At 39.9% G+C, this 15,430-nt stretch overlaps 1 protein-coding gene across 2 annotated transcripts in view; it reads right to left on the minus strand.

The window, feature by feature from the left end:
- Positions 1 to 2,045: 2,045 nt before the first annotated feature.
- Positions 2,046 to 15,430, minus strand: part of wnt7aa (wingless-type MMTV integration site family, member 7Aa) — a 43,474-nt gene continuing 30,089 nt past the window's right edge. For both annotated transcript variants that reach the window (XM_039771019.1, XM_039771018.1), the window contains exons 3-4: positions 15,048 to 15,319; positions 2,046 to 5,179 (exon numbers count right to left, since the gene is read on the minus strand). In XM_039771019.1, the coding sequence (XP_039626953.1) occupies positions 4,700 to 5,179; positions 15,048 to 15,319 (752 nt within the window). In that variant the 3' untranslated portion in view covers positions 2,046 to 4,699. The remainder of the gene's footprint in view (positions 5,180 to 15,047; positions 15,320 to 15,430) is intronic.

Below are 15,430 nucleotides of genomic sequence, written 5' to 3' on the forward strand. Positions count from 1 at the left end.
AGAACTTTTGAAAGGAAGAGAAGGTGATTCTTTTCTTTTTTTTTTTTTAGTCATCAAGGTATTCTCTCCTACTTTGTAACTATTGTCAGCACACTGCTGAAGTTTCTATGAAGTCCATCTCAATTTTAACTTTACAGGCACTTCTCCTTAGTATCCACTGGGTGTCCTCAAGTGTGTAATCCATTATTTAACCTAGGAATTCTGCTGAATTAGATCAATCAATGTCTTTGAGAATTTTAAAAATGAGGATTAGAGCTCCATGTAGTCACTTCTGTTTAAGAGTATAGGCAATAATTTCCCTTAGCCTGTCAGAGCAGAGTCCCTCCGGCTCCTAAATACATTAGGTTAATCTTCTTGTGTTACTTTATCATTACAGATATTACTGCAATTGTAATCTCACTCACACATTACATGATGTGTGTATAAGGACCAATTATCAGCATTAAATAATTTACACGATATAAAATAATGTTTTGGTACTTTTCGGTACACTGAGAATGTTATATCAACAGAAATCCCTAGTTCCTTCTCAGAGTTTTCTTCTCATCTTAAAAATGAACTTAATTGTAACCAAACATTGTCAGTACAGACCAAAAGAAAGGAAACATAGCAGAGGATCAAATCATTGGAACCTGAAGGAGCAACCTGCTCAGTGATGAGCTGCTGAAAGCCCTTGAGCAGGGACTGGCTTTGGATACATAAAGCCTGATACTCCAGAAGATGGTACTGAGCCATTTAAACGTTTGAAGGACTCTGGGCAAAGACCTTTAAAGAGCAGAACTTGGTTTGTTCACTTTGTAGGTTGTCATCTTTAAGGATCATGATGGGCATATTTTGAGGTTCTGTATGACTCAAATTACCGTCAAGAGATTAGAACACAATGTAGCCATCTCTTTTCAAGAGTAAAGATGTTCACTCTGAGAGACGGCACTTCATGACTTCCTGGAAAAGAGACTGAAGCCTCATTGTTTTGATAACCTGAAGCATCAGCATCTGAAGGCCCATTGCCCCCACTGAGCTTTTAGTCTCTCATGGCACTGCCTAAAGTCGGGTTCACATGTTGTGAAAGGTTTCCATGTCTGGTCAATCTTTGCAATGTGACCACAAAAGAATCGCCTGGCTTTTTGTATCTTAGAGCTGACCAACATTTTTTTTCAATAGATTGAAATAAGATTCTTTCTGACCACCACTACCACCACCCCCCCTTCTTTTTCAACACATTGAATGCTTTTAGACAAAAAAGCTACCCAAGTTAGCTGCTTTTGCACAGTGAAGATTTTGCTAATGGGTAGCCAAGATTCTCTCAGCAGCTCTGCAACATTTTCTAAAGCCCATTGACGTTGTTGTAGCAACTGATGGCTGATCTGTGAATAAAGGGAATGTCAGTGCTACAGAGCAAAGAAAGAACAATCCATCAGCAGACTGCTAGTGCTCCTCAGCTCTGCCTGAGCTACTCATCCCACTACTTATCAGTATTTTTTTCCTTTTATGCCTACCTACTATTGTGTTATGAAACGACAGATTTGTATATTGCCAAATGTCAATAATATGTGCAGTGGTGCTATTGCTAATGCTAATTTCACACTTAGTTATAACCCATATTGCTCCTGGGTTGTGGGTTGTAAGGTCTTTCAAGTGCTTTGCTGTGCAGGGTTAAGTAAAGGGATCTAAGTGCTGCACCAATATCTAGTGTCCTTCATTATACTATTTACAGAAAACAATGAATCTGAATGGAAAAACCATAACTTGTGATCCCTCACAGCACCAGTTCGGTCCATTTGAAATTTGTCACTTCTCAAGAAGCTCTACACCGCTGGCTTAGACAATGACAAAGCTAACAGCCCAATAAAGCTATTTTGATTTTTGTAAGGAGGCACAGTGTTCTTAAACCCACCTCATCTAGACCCACATCCCAATATCCCACCTCAGGGGTCTCAGGGCAGACACACGAGGCCTCTCATATCCAAGGTAAGCAAAATCTGCATCACTATATGGCACAGCAGGCATAAAGCGTCCAGAAGCCATAACATGAGAGAAAGGCTAGATTTGTAAGAAAAAAATAGGTTTATTAACGGCTTATGCAATATCCTATTAAATACACATTTAAATTAAGTGCTTTTTTTCTATTTACACATGAAGCAAAAGTGTGAAAGTCAAAGCATTTCTTTTCATTCAAATTAATATAACTTCTGTCTTCTGGATCAACAGTACAGGGGGATTGAATTCAATACTTTTACAGTCAGATAACAACCTGACATTTTCTATATGCTAAAAGGCTACATGGTCAAATGCAACTGCTGTCTCACAGCAAGACCCCTGCCTGTGTGGCCACCTCTGCCAGTATTTTTTAACTTTACATGCAAATTATTTATAATGGTTTACAGAACAAAAAGGTGCTATATATGGAGATGGCTGTTGATTTGTCAGAATAACCTGGAAATACATCACTTGTGTATGCGGAGCAGCTAAAGTACATTGTCTAAACTGCCATTTACTAGTCACATGTCCTGGATATCTGATAAGTGATTGGGCTGCTCCTCCTAATCACATCATTGCCTTTTTGTCACCATGATGGCAACTGTAGACTATGCGGCCTGCAGCCATATTGTGCACTGTCATGATCTGTCTGTGCATTAGAAGATGACAAGGCACATTAAAGAACAATAATAACTCTGCAGAGGACAATGAGAAACACTTTCACCTTAATTGTGACAATGGGTCACAAACACTGAGCAAATGCAGAGGGAAGAGCTGTGGCAAGAAAGGTAAAGAACTGGACATTGAGTGACCAATGCTGAGTGAATGTGGGAATGCCTTTGTAAGCGTACCTTCTTAACAACCGCTGACCCATCCCGGACAGTCACCTACTCAAAGTAACCTTGATGAGGAGAAATCAAACGGGAAAAATTGAGAGATGCAGGAAAGAACGAAAGAGATAAAAATGTCGTAGAGTTTGGTGAGGTCTGACTATAGCTGAGGCCAATATGTCTCCAATTTAAGAAGAAACACCTCTACGCATTACACTAAATACACTATGCAAGTAGGGTGGGTGACATGGTGGAACATTGGTTAATAATGCTACCTTGCAACCCCAGAGTGTGTGTTTGGATCTTAGCCTGATCACTCTATAGGTGGAGTGTGTGCATGGATTTTCCTCTGGGTTTTACTTTCACATCTCAAAAATGTGCAGGTTCGATTAACTGGTGGATTAATGTGTGCGTAGAAACTGATGAGATGGTCTGGGGCCTCATGCAGGGACAAACTCTAGCCCTGTGTCCCTGTTCTAGAATAAGTGGGTTTAAGAATGTCATGTAAAGCTATGAGATTTAACTTCAAGTAAAAGCAATACCCACCTGACTCACAAGACAAACTGAAAACTGAATTGCAAATCACTCTGAACACAATTAGACGAGTAGTGCTGCTGCCTCACAGCTAAAAAGACCTAGCTTTGAATCCCAGCCTGGTACTCTCTACAGTATGTAAAATTTGCAAGATGTCCTCTGCCCATGTGGAAGTACTTTGATTTTGCTCCCAAAGATGGGTGTAGGGTCGACTGATGTCGTTTAGGTTTGTGCATGAAATGGCAATGTGTTTGTATAATGTATAAAGGATGAATGTATGGCATTAGCTAAATGATGGTTCTAAAGTGAACAATAGCAGCCCATGCTCTCTGGTGGCTGTTTGTCTTGTAAGAACCTGGCACATTCATCAGAGCCTTGTTGGTGTGTGAAGTGGGGCTTGGAGTGTCGACACTCAGAAAATCGATTAGCAGGCCGTTTAAGATTTGTGAACCTCAACCACAGCAGGAAACACCAACTAGATGTGAGGTTATACCATATAAATAGCATATAAAAATAGTCTATTAAACAATATATACATATATATTATTTTTCAATCTTCTTGTTTCCAGCCTGAAGGCAGTGTCACCTTTGCCCTATTTCTTTCTTTCATGAACCCAGAATTCTATTGCAGATGGTGTTTTTCTGTGGAATCACAAAAGTCACGGCAGCATTTCAAGAGCAAAACCCCAAACTAGTTCAATATTCTGGACTAGCAGCAAAAGAGCAGGAAGACATTTTCTTTTCTGAAATCCTGGCTTCAGTGTTAAAACACCTGGATACAGGAAATGTTATTTACAATTCCAGTGTTTTCCATTATTCCCTCTTTTTGCTTAAAAAAAATCTTACAAATATATATAATCATCATACGTACATACGTACATATATACACACACATACAAAGACAGAGTAGATACTGTACACGCACAATATGTATAGGCCTGTTATTTCAAAAGACATCACAATAGAACTATCAGTAGATTTGTTTTGCTTTTTTGGAAAAAATAAATTAATATTAGTTGAATCTAGCTAAAGTGTTAAATATTGCCATTATTGCTTGCATTTTCTCTGTGTTCCCTTTATCACACTAGTTAGTGAGATGGTCCATCTGACATGACCAATTGGTGGCTGATAATCTCCTTTTTATTTTTATATCAGTCACAGTCATTAGGAATCAAGGCAAGTATCCATGTGCAAATAACGTGCTACATCCCAGGGAGAAGCCCCTTTCGTACGCACTGCTCGATATGAATCTGTATGTGTAGAGAGAGCAGCACCTCACATAAATGCAGTCTTCTCTCTCGCTCTCCTTCTCACTCAGACCGGTGCCAGCGTAAAGCAACTCACACATGCACACAGTGTCATTTACATGTGTAAACTTCTGTTCTTTCACTACATGTGTTGCACTTGACATAGCAGCACCAGAGAAACTTGCAGTTGCACTGCCACACGCGAGAGTACTGGTGGGTGTTGTAGCCACGGCCGCAGCACATCAGGTCACAGCCATTTGACTGCTGGGCTGTTTTGTTGCATATCCTGCCCTGTGTCCCAACGCTGCCAGTCATGGGGTCCTCGTCACAGTAATTAGGAGATTTCTCAATGTACACCAAATCTGTATCCATGGGCTTGCGGTAAGATAGAGGCTTCTTGATCTTCAGGAAAGTAGGCCGCTTGTTACGGCTTGCCCTGACTGGCTCCACCTGGACGGCCTCGTTATATTTCTCCTTGAGGATGTATCCGAGTTCCCGGAATTTAGGAAGTGTCGTCCAGCAGGTTTTTGTAGTGCAGGACCCAGAGACTCCATGGCACTTGCACTCCAGCTTCATATTCTGCTCCAGTATCTACAAAGCAATGCAAACATGACACAATGAGGACTGCAAGGATTTAGCACAGAGGATAAAAACAGTAATATGTGGGAACATCTCAACTAACTACTTTACATAATGATATGCACAAAGGAAAGATAAATACTATGGAAATTTGAACAGTTACACACTTAGTCCTTCACAGATTTAAAGTGAGAAGTATGACAACGCAGTGTCCAAAAAATCAGAAGAGGCTTTACAGTATCTTGGATATCTTAGTATCTCTGAATGATTGTTTCTTATTCTTATCTTATCCCAGTAATTAATATCTTACGGATATGTGATGTATATACAATAATAAACTTTTAAAGACAATAAAACATAACCTAGCAATGTCAAACTCGCTTAACCCAACTGAGGAGTGAGGGAGCCTAGAAGCCATCTCAAATGAAATGGACAAACCAGCCCTAGATGGCGTGCCAGTCCCACACTAGGCTCAATCACACACATACACACAAATTAATCTAATCTACTTTTAAATTGCCAATTAAAATAATCATGCATGTCTTTGTAAAGAAGGAGAAAAAACAGTATATCTGGAAGAAAACCCAAACAGACATATGGAGATAGCGTAGACCCTGCATAGACAATGAGAATATTAGAACACAGGATCTTTGCGGTAGGACTGCTGTTAATAAAACTATTTAAAAAGGGATTCACCTTATCATACAGTGAAAAGCATGATGGAAAATAATCTAAAGCAGTTTCAAAAACAGGCCTTAATGTACTTTTTCTACTAGGGGCCATCACAAAGGTGTTTTAAAATTCAATGTTAATCTCATATTGAGCTTTTCCTAGAATAACAATAAAGCCTTCCATCCATCCAACCATCTCAACCACTTGTCACTTCTTTTAGTGGTTACTCAGCACTTTGGTTAAATGAAGAAGCCCTTTGCCACCTTCTGGAGATTTAATGATGTATTATTTTGCCTAGACTCCTTAGTTTATCATTTGGTCACTGGGGTCTATAAGAACTCTTTTGCTGGTCCAAGAGTTGTTTAGACATTGAGGATTAATTTTACTGTCTCTCTTAATTTCATTTAATTTCTGTTATCAGATGGAGTCCATTATCATTGTCACGCATAAGGCAGCAATCAACCAAGTAGCACAAGTTTGACAAGCGCACCATTTGGATGTGAGAGGAAGTTTGAGACCCCAAGGAAAATGTCTACAATGCATATCTTATAACTAGGAATGAACCCCAATTCTCAGGAACAGTGAACCTGCACTGCTGGCCACTGCAGAATCATTATTATATTTATAAAATCAGTCTATGATTTTATAGACTGATTTAGGATAGTGAGATTAGTCAGAAATAAAATTACAAAATAGACTTAAATTTAACATTCTATTTTTCATAGTATATGCACACCATGAAGGGCTGTTTGAACCTTACACCCAGTGCTGAACTGAACACGTGGGTAAGTAAATGGATAATATGGGTAAATCTCCTAGATCACTATAAAAGTACACATAAACAGTTGAATCTTTCTTTTATATAGTGCCAATAAATGTCAAAAAACAGGGAGGCTAATTTTATGAAACAAAGACAGTAATATGGCAGGAAGCACAGGGCACGAGAGCTCTTCAGGAAAATTTGGCTGGCATTGTTTAAACAGATTTGTTTCATTCGAGTTAATCCCGTCAGAGTTGGAGAGTGCATTTCGGAAGCCGTCCTGGAGCAATTATTTTTACACTGAGGAGGTATGTGATTGTGGTGAGTGATCCAAGTAATTCTGTGCATTTGGAGAGAGATGTTGTGTCAGGACACCGCGTGTTGAAAGTGAGTGATTTAAAGCAACACTGAAAGATCTGCAGTGAGCAGCCCACTTTATTACCGGCAGCAGGGATTCTCCAGACTTTGAAGCTCTTACAAGTGTTTCAGAAGCCGTAGTGCAGCGACTGGCTTTGGCGCCTGCTGAGTTGCTCACCTTACAGAGCAATTGTGTGGAGTCAAGAACATTGTCTGCTACAGTCTGCAGACACTGGACACCTAACCAAACTGAGGTTGTTGAAAGGAGGCCTGCACTTGTTTATTTAACTCTTGTCTCTAACAGCCCCACCCTGGGGGCCTACCTGGCACCTTGCCCCCTCTCCGCTCACTAACTGGGTAGATTACATGCTATGCATTTCAAGAATTAGGAGTTTGGTAATAAAGTAAAGACAGCCGTTTCAGTTGCTAATGGTTGGAATCTGAGCAAGTTTATTTGGTCTACCTGTGCTCCTGTTCAGGAATCACACAGGGGAAGAGCCTGTCTAGTGGGAACAGGTGCAAACCACAAATCAGTCATGTACTCCCTCATATTGCAGCTATGTAGTGTCCTTTGTTAACCTGAGAAGAGGTGCATAGACTGTGGGAGGAAGCTTATAGAAACCTATAAACATGACAAAGAAAGCATTCCAGACAAAGGTCAAACCCAGGTCCATGTGATATGTGGAGGAACTGCTACCACATCAGTCTTCTGAATCCTGCGTCTTATAGAACTGTAGGAAACCAAAAGCTCTCCTGGCATCATCAGGCACAATCCAGCCCTGGATCAGATGCCATTCTGCCATAGGGCCCAGTCATTTATATTGGGTCAAATCAGAGTAATCTGTATGACATCTCATATTCTCTGAAAAGCTAAAGTGAACAAAGAGGGAAAGATTAAACAGTGACATAGGCCATGATTAACTAAAAATAGGTCTCTGCATTGGGTGGCGCAGTGGTTGCGCTGCTGCCTCTCAGTTAGGAGACCCGGGTTCGCTTCCTGGGTCCTCCCTGTGTAGAGATTGCATGATCTTCCCGTGGGTTTGCTCCAGTTTTCTCCCACAGTCCAAAGACATGCAGGCTAAGTGGATTGGCGATTCTAAATTGGCCCAAGTGTGTGTTTGTGTGTGTCCTGCGGTTGGTTGGCACCCTGCCTGGGATTGGTTCCTGCCCTGTGTTGGCTGGGATTGGCTCCAGCAGACCCCCGTGACCCTGTGTTTGGATTCAGCTGGATGGATGGATGGAGGTCTCTGCATTTGTGAAGCAATTGCAGTCATATCTTTCATAATGTGCTTTATATTATATATATATATATATATATTAAGGCAATAAGAAAAGGGACAAGATAATGTGCTAGCTAGTTTACAAAGTAGAAGTGAAGGAAGGAAAGAAGGTAAAGGAACTGAAAGGATAGGAAAGAGGAAGCTGCAAAAGCAGACTCTATGTGTCAAGGATTAGTTGTCTGTTTAAAGGCAGGTCTTCAGCTTGGATTTCATTGTGAGGATGAAAGGAGCTTTAAAGACTGACACTGAGAACAAGTCAAGAATGACTGTTCACTGAGAGGAGTTCAACAAAGACTTGGAAGTGGGGGAAGGACGTCTTAGAGCATCTTAAGTACATCACATATTTATATAGGATTGGGTAAATCAGTGGGTGCATGCTGGTAATTTGGGAATTTAGTAGGTACGTGTAACTGGGCCATGTTGCTAATTCACAGACTTAGCTGATGAACTTACTTACAGAGGGTGCACACATTAGATGTGAACCAGAAAGAAGATACAAGCTGTTAACTTGAGGGCTTAGCTGGTGAAAGACGATGATTCAGGGTCACATATTTATATAGGTGTGCACATTAGAAGAAGACCCAGAAGTGGGATATTTCTGGAAAACTGAGGGCTTAGTAAATATCCTGGGCAATGGAGTGATCCCAAAGAGATGAACAATCACAAATTCTCCTCCTCTGACACATATGATCAACAAAATGCTATTAAATCTCACTTTCTTGCGGTAGTATCCATACAATGAAGGCACTGGCCACTTGGTGATTAAAGAAAGCTACAAAAGTCAGTTCAGAGGGTTGAGTTTCTTCTTGAAATTCTGGTTTCACCCTCAAAAATAAAGAGATATCAAGTAGATTGAGGGAGAATAGTACATTGCTCTGGCCATGTGAGTGTTTGTATGTGCCGACATTTCTGTGTATAGTATGGCAACAAACTTTTATGTCAGCCCTAATGTTAAATACTATAGTTTCATTGTGAACAGAGCTAATAAACCCTTCACTTAATTATGATAATTTGAAAAATAACGAGAAGTACTTTTCATGGTTACTTCCTTGGAAAACAGCAAATGTAAAAATTATTACTAAAACTGGGAATAGAGACGATAATGAGAATGCCACTTGTACTATATAGTGCCTTCCACAGCAAGTACCAGCTCAAGTGTTCTATATCACAAACACAATACTTTATCATAAAACTGACAATAGAAGTGACAGAAGATATAATGGGCAGTTATATTGCACACATGTTACTATGCAAGTGCCCTCTTTTCATCCATGCATCCTATTTACAACCAATGTAACCATTCGAGGAATAAGTTTAGGCTTACCATAATAGCACTGAGCACAAGTTGGTAACCAGCCATGAATGGATGCCTGTTACCCACACTATAACAAGTGTGGCTATGGGATATGGGAAGAAAACAGGATAACCCAGACAAAAATCCATCAAAACACCGAGAGAATATGTAAATCTCACACAAAGAGTGTCTAAGAGTGTCTTGAACCCTGGACTAACCACTGTCACCATGACAAATGCTTGCATGATGTAATAAATACAGAAACACAGCCATAAACAAAATAGCAGAGCAAAAGTGCTAATGAGCAAGCAAATCTTATTGAATATAGTGCCATCAGCTTGATTATCTAATAAATCCCAACTAATGATAAAATAACTGAACAGGGAAGTAATAAATGCAAAAAGTCTCTTTTTTTGCCATTTTCGAGGGATGACACAAGAGGGACACAGTTTGCCACATACAATCTGATCAGTCAAAGCAGCGGATGGCCAGATGACACAGTGTAATTTATTCATGATGAGCAAACAAGCCACAAAGTGTCAGTGAAACCCAGAGCCATGATTTACATCGCAGAGATTCCTTGGCTTGTGGAATATGTGTCTACAAGCTAAAGAGTTGCGCTTATTTCAGAAATAGTTTTACAGGTTGAGACAAAGGTTTTTAAACATTCCAAGTGAAGAATGCAAAAAGTTCTTTAAACTCATTGTGCCAGCATAGAGCTCGCTTCACGCTTTAAACCACAAAGAAGAGTGGGTTTGTAAATGAAAAAACAAAAAAATGAAGGCAGCAGCTTCATCAGTCACAATGTACTGTACTGTACAGTAATGCAACAAACACACATTGCTTTCTTCATTTCAGGCTGGGGTTCCTTTTTGTTGAATTGAGTTGAATGAAATAAACCAAAACACATCCTGGCCTAAGAAGTCAGATTTTAGCGCACACAAAACAGGCTGAAAAAAAAATCAATTTAAAAGCAGGCATTCTTTGCAATGCGAGGACTGGGTGCCTAGCAAAAGGCACATAATAGATGGGAAATAAAGGGACTGGGAGCAACTGTCACAGAGTGGCTAAAAACAGCAGCTTTGTGTAACATGCACACAGATAAACTGCCTCTCCTCCCCTGTCTCCAATTTAGAAAGCTCTTTTTTAGCTTCACTTTCCTCAGAATGGATGCAGCTGGACCTTACCACAGACTGAAGGAAGCCAAATCTCCCAACCTAATAGCTGCTGCCTGCCAAATACACTGGCAGCAGGACACACTTCTTGCCATGGAGGTAAGGACATGGCAAAATGATAAAAGAACCCTTTCCAAGCACCCTGGACACCCAACACCATGTGCGGTGGATATTAGGTACTATCCAGTTCTCTGATGGCTTGTTAATCCTTCCCAACCAAGAATGCTGCCCTAGAATATTCCTTCTGCTGTGCCTCAAGTTCTGAAACAGATGCTCTTCCATCAGTGTCATGTTACTGCTCCCAGTGCTCTCTCTGTAGTTGCACTTGCTGTTTAACATTGTCCTGTGAAGAGGCTCATTAGTTTAGAAAACTCTTGTTGGAGCCTTTGTCAAAATGTTACTTAATAATTTTAGAAGGGTTTCCTTGTCAAACCCCTGTTTAAGGGCTTGTCTGCTCCCGTGCTGGAGTTAAGGCTTACTTTAGAGCAGTCTTGGGTCGAGAAGGTTTAAACAGGATAAGAAAAAAAAAAAGCAATAAATTGAAAGTAATGTTATCGTAGAAGGTTTTGCAAAGAAATAAACTTTATTTTATTAAGTGTCATTCTGAAGTGAATACTACAATGGCTGACATGTATATTATAGAAATGGAGCACAGGCGGGTTGAGTACCTTACAGAGAAACTGAACCGACAGTCATGCAGACAAACATCCAGTGCCTTAACCACTTGACCATATGCCTTACCAGCAGAGGTGCATCTCCCAAACTCCTGTCTATAAACAGCAATATCAATGGCTGAAAAATCCATTCCACCTATTCTTTTTCCCTAAACCTCACTGAAATATATATGAGTGATAGACTCCTGCCAGAGGACTTGTCCTTCCACTACATGATATCTACTAACTTTACAGATACATATACTATACATAGATAGGCAAATCATTTAAATTTACATTTAGATTACATTACATTTTCATTTACTTATTTGACTAATGACTTTATCCATGGTATTTTACAACATTTTTTTTAATTTTATTGAAATGGTGCACAGGCATGTGAAGTTACTTGCTCATGGACACAGACACACAGTGTTTGTAGTGGGATAATTTATTGATCAGGGCAAATTGCAAGTTCCAGAAGCATATTAACAGCAGTTGTGTATACATAGAAAATAAGCAGAATATACTTAAAATCTAAAATGTGATGCTTCCACTTTCAGGGCCTTACTCTCTACACATTATGTCTATTCATGTCCTCATCTGTGAATCAACCTTATTTCACTTCATTTAAAAGTCCTACAAATCAAAGTACACAATCACTATTTTCTACTCACTTACCCTATCCATGTCTTTAACACCACAAAATCAATCTCACAACATCTACAGTAAGTCTTCACTGCCAGGTGACCAAGTCCTTGATGCCCAAGACCTCACACATTGTCCAGTATTGCATGTTCGGTCCTTTTGCCAAGCATTCTCTGCTCACAATAAGGGTCTTTGCTATAAATACCTATTCACTAACAGTCTAGGCATAATCTCACCAAAATGTTTAAGTGATGTTTAAATTCCTGTGGCCCAGTACAATTTCAAAGTAAGACAGTCCCCTTATTAGCACCAACTGGAATGAATCGCCAGTACTGGGCAGGTGATGGAGACTAACAGCACTTGTTGTAAATTTGATTGATAAAAGTATACTCTGGTACAACAGCAAATTAATAAATTTCATTTATATGAACTTGTCCTCTACAGGAGATTAACATCAACAAGAATCTGAACTACACTTCACAAAGAAATATTGGAAAGTAAACCAAAAGTAGTATTATCAGTATATATTTACTTGAGAGCAACAGCAAAAATCAAGGGGAAGTGATTTTAAGATAAAGTTCAGAAAGAACAATTTAGAATAACAAATAATTGTGACAAAATATCCCGAAGGTTGCCAGTTCGAATCCTCGTCACTGCCAAAACAGATCCTACTCTGCTGGGTCCTTGAGTATGGCCCTTAACCTTCAATTGCTCCAGGGGCGCTGTATAATGGCTGACCCTGCGCTCTGACCCCAAGGGGTATGCGAAAACTAACAAATTCCTAATATGAGAAATTGTATAAGGTGAAATAAAGAACAAAAAAAAAGAGCAGACCATTTAGCCCAAAGAGCTTGTCAGTCTTATTCATCTAGATTTTCCATAATACTATCAAGTCGAGATCTGAAGGTCTGTTAAGTCCTACTCTCCACCAAACTACCTGTTGTTTTTTCCATGTGTCTATGGTGCTTTGCATTAAGCAAAACTTTCTAACATTGCAAAATATGTCCTTAGGAAGTTTCCAACCATGTTCCTATGTTCTTGTTGCAGAATTTATTTTAAAGTATGATCTACTGTACTAATTTCTTTCATAATTGTAATCACTTTAGTTATATCCTCTCTTAATCTCTGTTTACTTAAACTGAAAAGGTTCAACTCCTTCATTCTCTCCTCACAGCTCCTCATACCTCTTAGTCCCAGAATCAGCCTAGTTGCTCTCCTCTGGAATTTCTCTAGAGCTACTACATCTTTTTTGTAATACGGAGACCAAACTGAACATGTTAATCCAGGTGAGGACTCACTAGTGCATTACATAGATTAAGAATAACCTCAACTTTGATTTATATTCCACACCTTGTGATATATAATGTAACACCTTATTATCCTGATCACATCTTTACAGTGTCTGGATGCAGATTTCTGCTTCTTTACACAAGGGGTGAAACTACTTAGACACAAACCTAAAGTCAAATCTTTCACAATTTATGAAGCAGGACTGGATGAGATATTTGGACAACCTAATTATTAGCTAAGAAAATTTCCTTTGATGGACCAAGTAGTGTCCTATCAATTGGAAAAGTCATCGCAGGTACTGGGAGCTTTGGAATCATCAGATGAAAAGATTATGTTGGGTTGGGGTGGGTACTTGGCCGATGTCTCCAGGACTGTGTCTGACTTTGTCTTTGACTTTCTCTCTTACAATTGACCTAGGACTCAAGAGGTTTTATTTCCTCCAGGGATAACACTGACGGGAGTTTTTGTTTTTCTACCCTCTTTTGCCCGATTACCATTCCAGGCCAGCCAGGCATGTAAAATCCCTCTGGAACACCCTGGGGCTGATGGAAAGTCTCCTGACATGGATCAAATGTTGCGCTTTCACTATATGGATCCAAGCTATCTCTACTGGATCCTTCCAGTTCAGAGCTGCTCCCACATTACTGAGATCATCAACCAATCATGGAGAAACCAGTGAATGAAACTCATGTCTGGCACTTGTACTCACAATCTCATTCTTTCTTTTTTTAACTAAAGGTCCTTCTCTCAAGAAAAATATTGTAAAATTAAAATGGGAACACAGATCCATGCAGTACCACAGTAGTTAGCATGGCTTTCTTGCAGCTCTAGCATATTGGGTTTGAATCCATATTTGGTCACAGTCAATGTGAAGTTTGCACATTATCTATGTGTCTGTGTGTTTTTCTTTATTGTATGCTATGGTTTCCCTCCCAAGCTCCTAGGCAAATCAAAGACACTAAGATGGTTTGTGAGGGAATGTGCCTTGCAAAGGACAGGCATCCTATTCAATGTTTATTTCTGTCTTGTGGCTGACACCAAACTAGTGCCAGTGACCCAAAATTGAAAAAAGTGGACACAGCTAATGAATGCTAATAACTCATGACTTGAACAAACATATGTTATATGCCACCAAAAAATGCAAGAATTTGGAATTGGAAGAAAACTCACAGACAATAATTTCAAAGATTAGATATTAGAAATACATTTCAGAATGTATGTATTGAAGGTCCAGGTGGTTATCATTTCAGTCTTCCTAAAGAGGTGAGTGCTCAAAAAGCTGTTTATATTTTTCAAATTTCTCTGCATTTTACTGGCATTTGAAATGCTTTAATGGTCCTTATGGACACGTCTGGACAGTTGCAAGTCCTAAGTATGCCTAATAGATGAGATAAGCGAGCCCTTTTATTACCTTCTGTGACTTGTTTAAGTTTCCTGCGTCCCTCCTTCATTGCTAATTTCACCTCTGTAGCTCCCTCATGAACTGAGACAGGGAAGGTCAGATAGCCTCACCCCACACCTGGGATATCCCTTATTCCATGAGGGCTTCTGCAAAATTTCATGCATGGCTCTTCACTCTCTATAACTTGTGCTCTTAGTTGCCCATAACTATTGACATGGTTCATAGTAATATTCAAAAGTAAACCAAATGACACAAGTCCTGATTACTGAAATGAGTGCAAACTGGCACATACCAGGCCCCAGACGACCCTATGACTGAATGAGACACATTTCTCTTTCAGATTACCTACCTTTCGTCCTGCCTCATTGTTGTGCAGGTTCATGAGTGTTCTTGCATTCTGTTTGATCTCCCTGGCATCCACGAAAACTTTGGAGAAACCCAGGCCGTAATGTATATCAGCTGAGCAGCCTCCCCACTTCCAGCCTTCCTCCTGGTTGTAGAAGCCTTGCTTTTCTTTGTCACAGCCACAGTCACTCAGGTTTCCCTGCGTGCACGCTGCTGTGATGGCATGGGCAACTCCAGCAGCGATGATGGCATATGTGAATGCTGCCTCTCTGCTACCTGTAATTATAAAGAAAGGGAACCTGGGGTAGCAGCTGGTACAATAAACGGATGCAGCAACATTCATTTTTAAAGAAGTAACATCTCTATAACCTGTCTGAGGCAGGTGGA

This window comes from Polypterus senegalus, chromosome 12, assembly GCF_016835505.1.
Source record: "Polypterus senegalus isolate Bchr_013 chromosome 12, ASM1683550v1, whole genome shotgun sequence".
NCBI classification, from domain to species: domain Eukaryota; kingdom Metazoa; phylum Chordata; class Cladistia; order Polypteriformes; family Polypteridae; genus Polypterus; species Polypterus senegalus.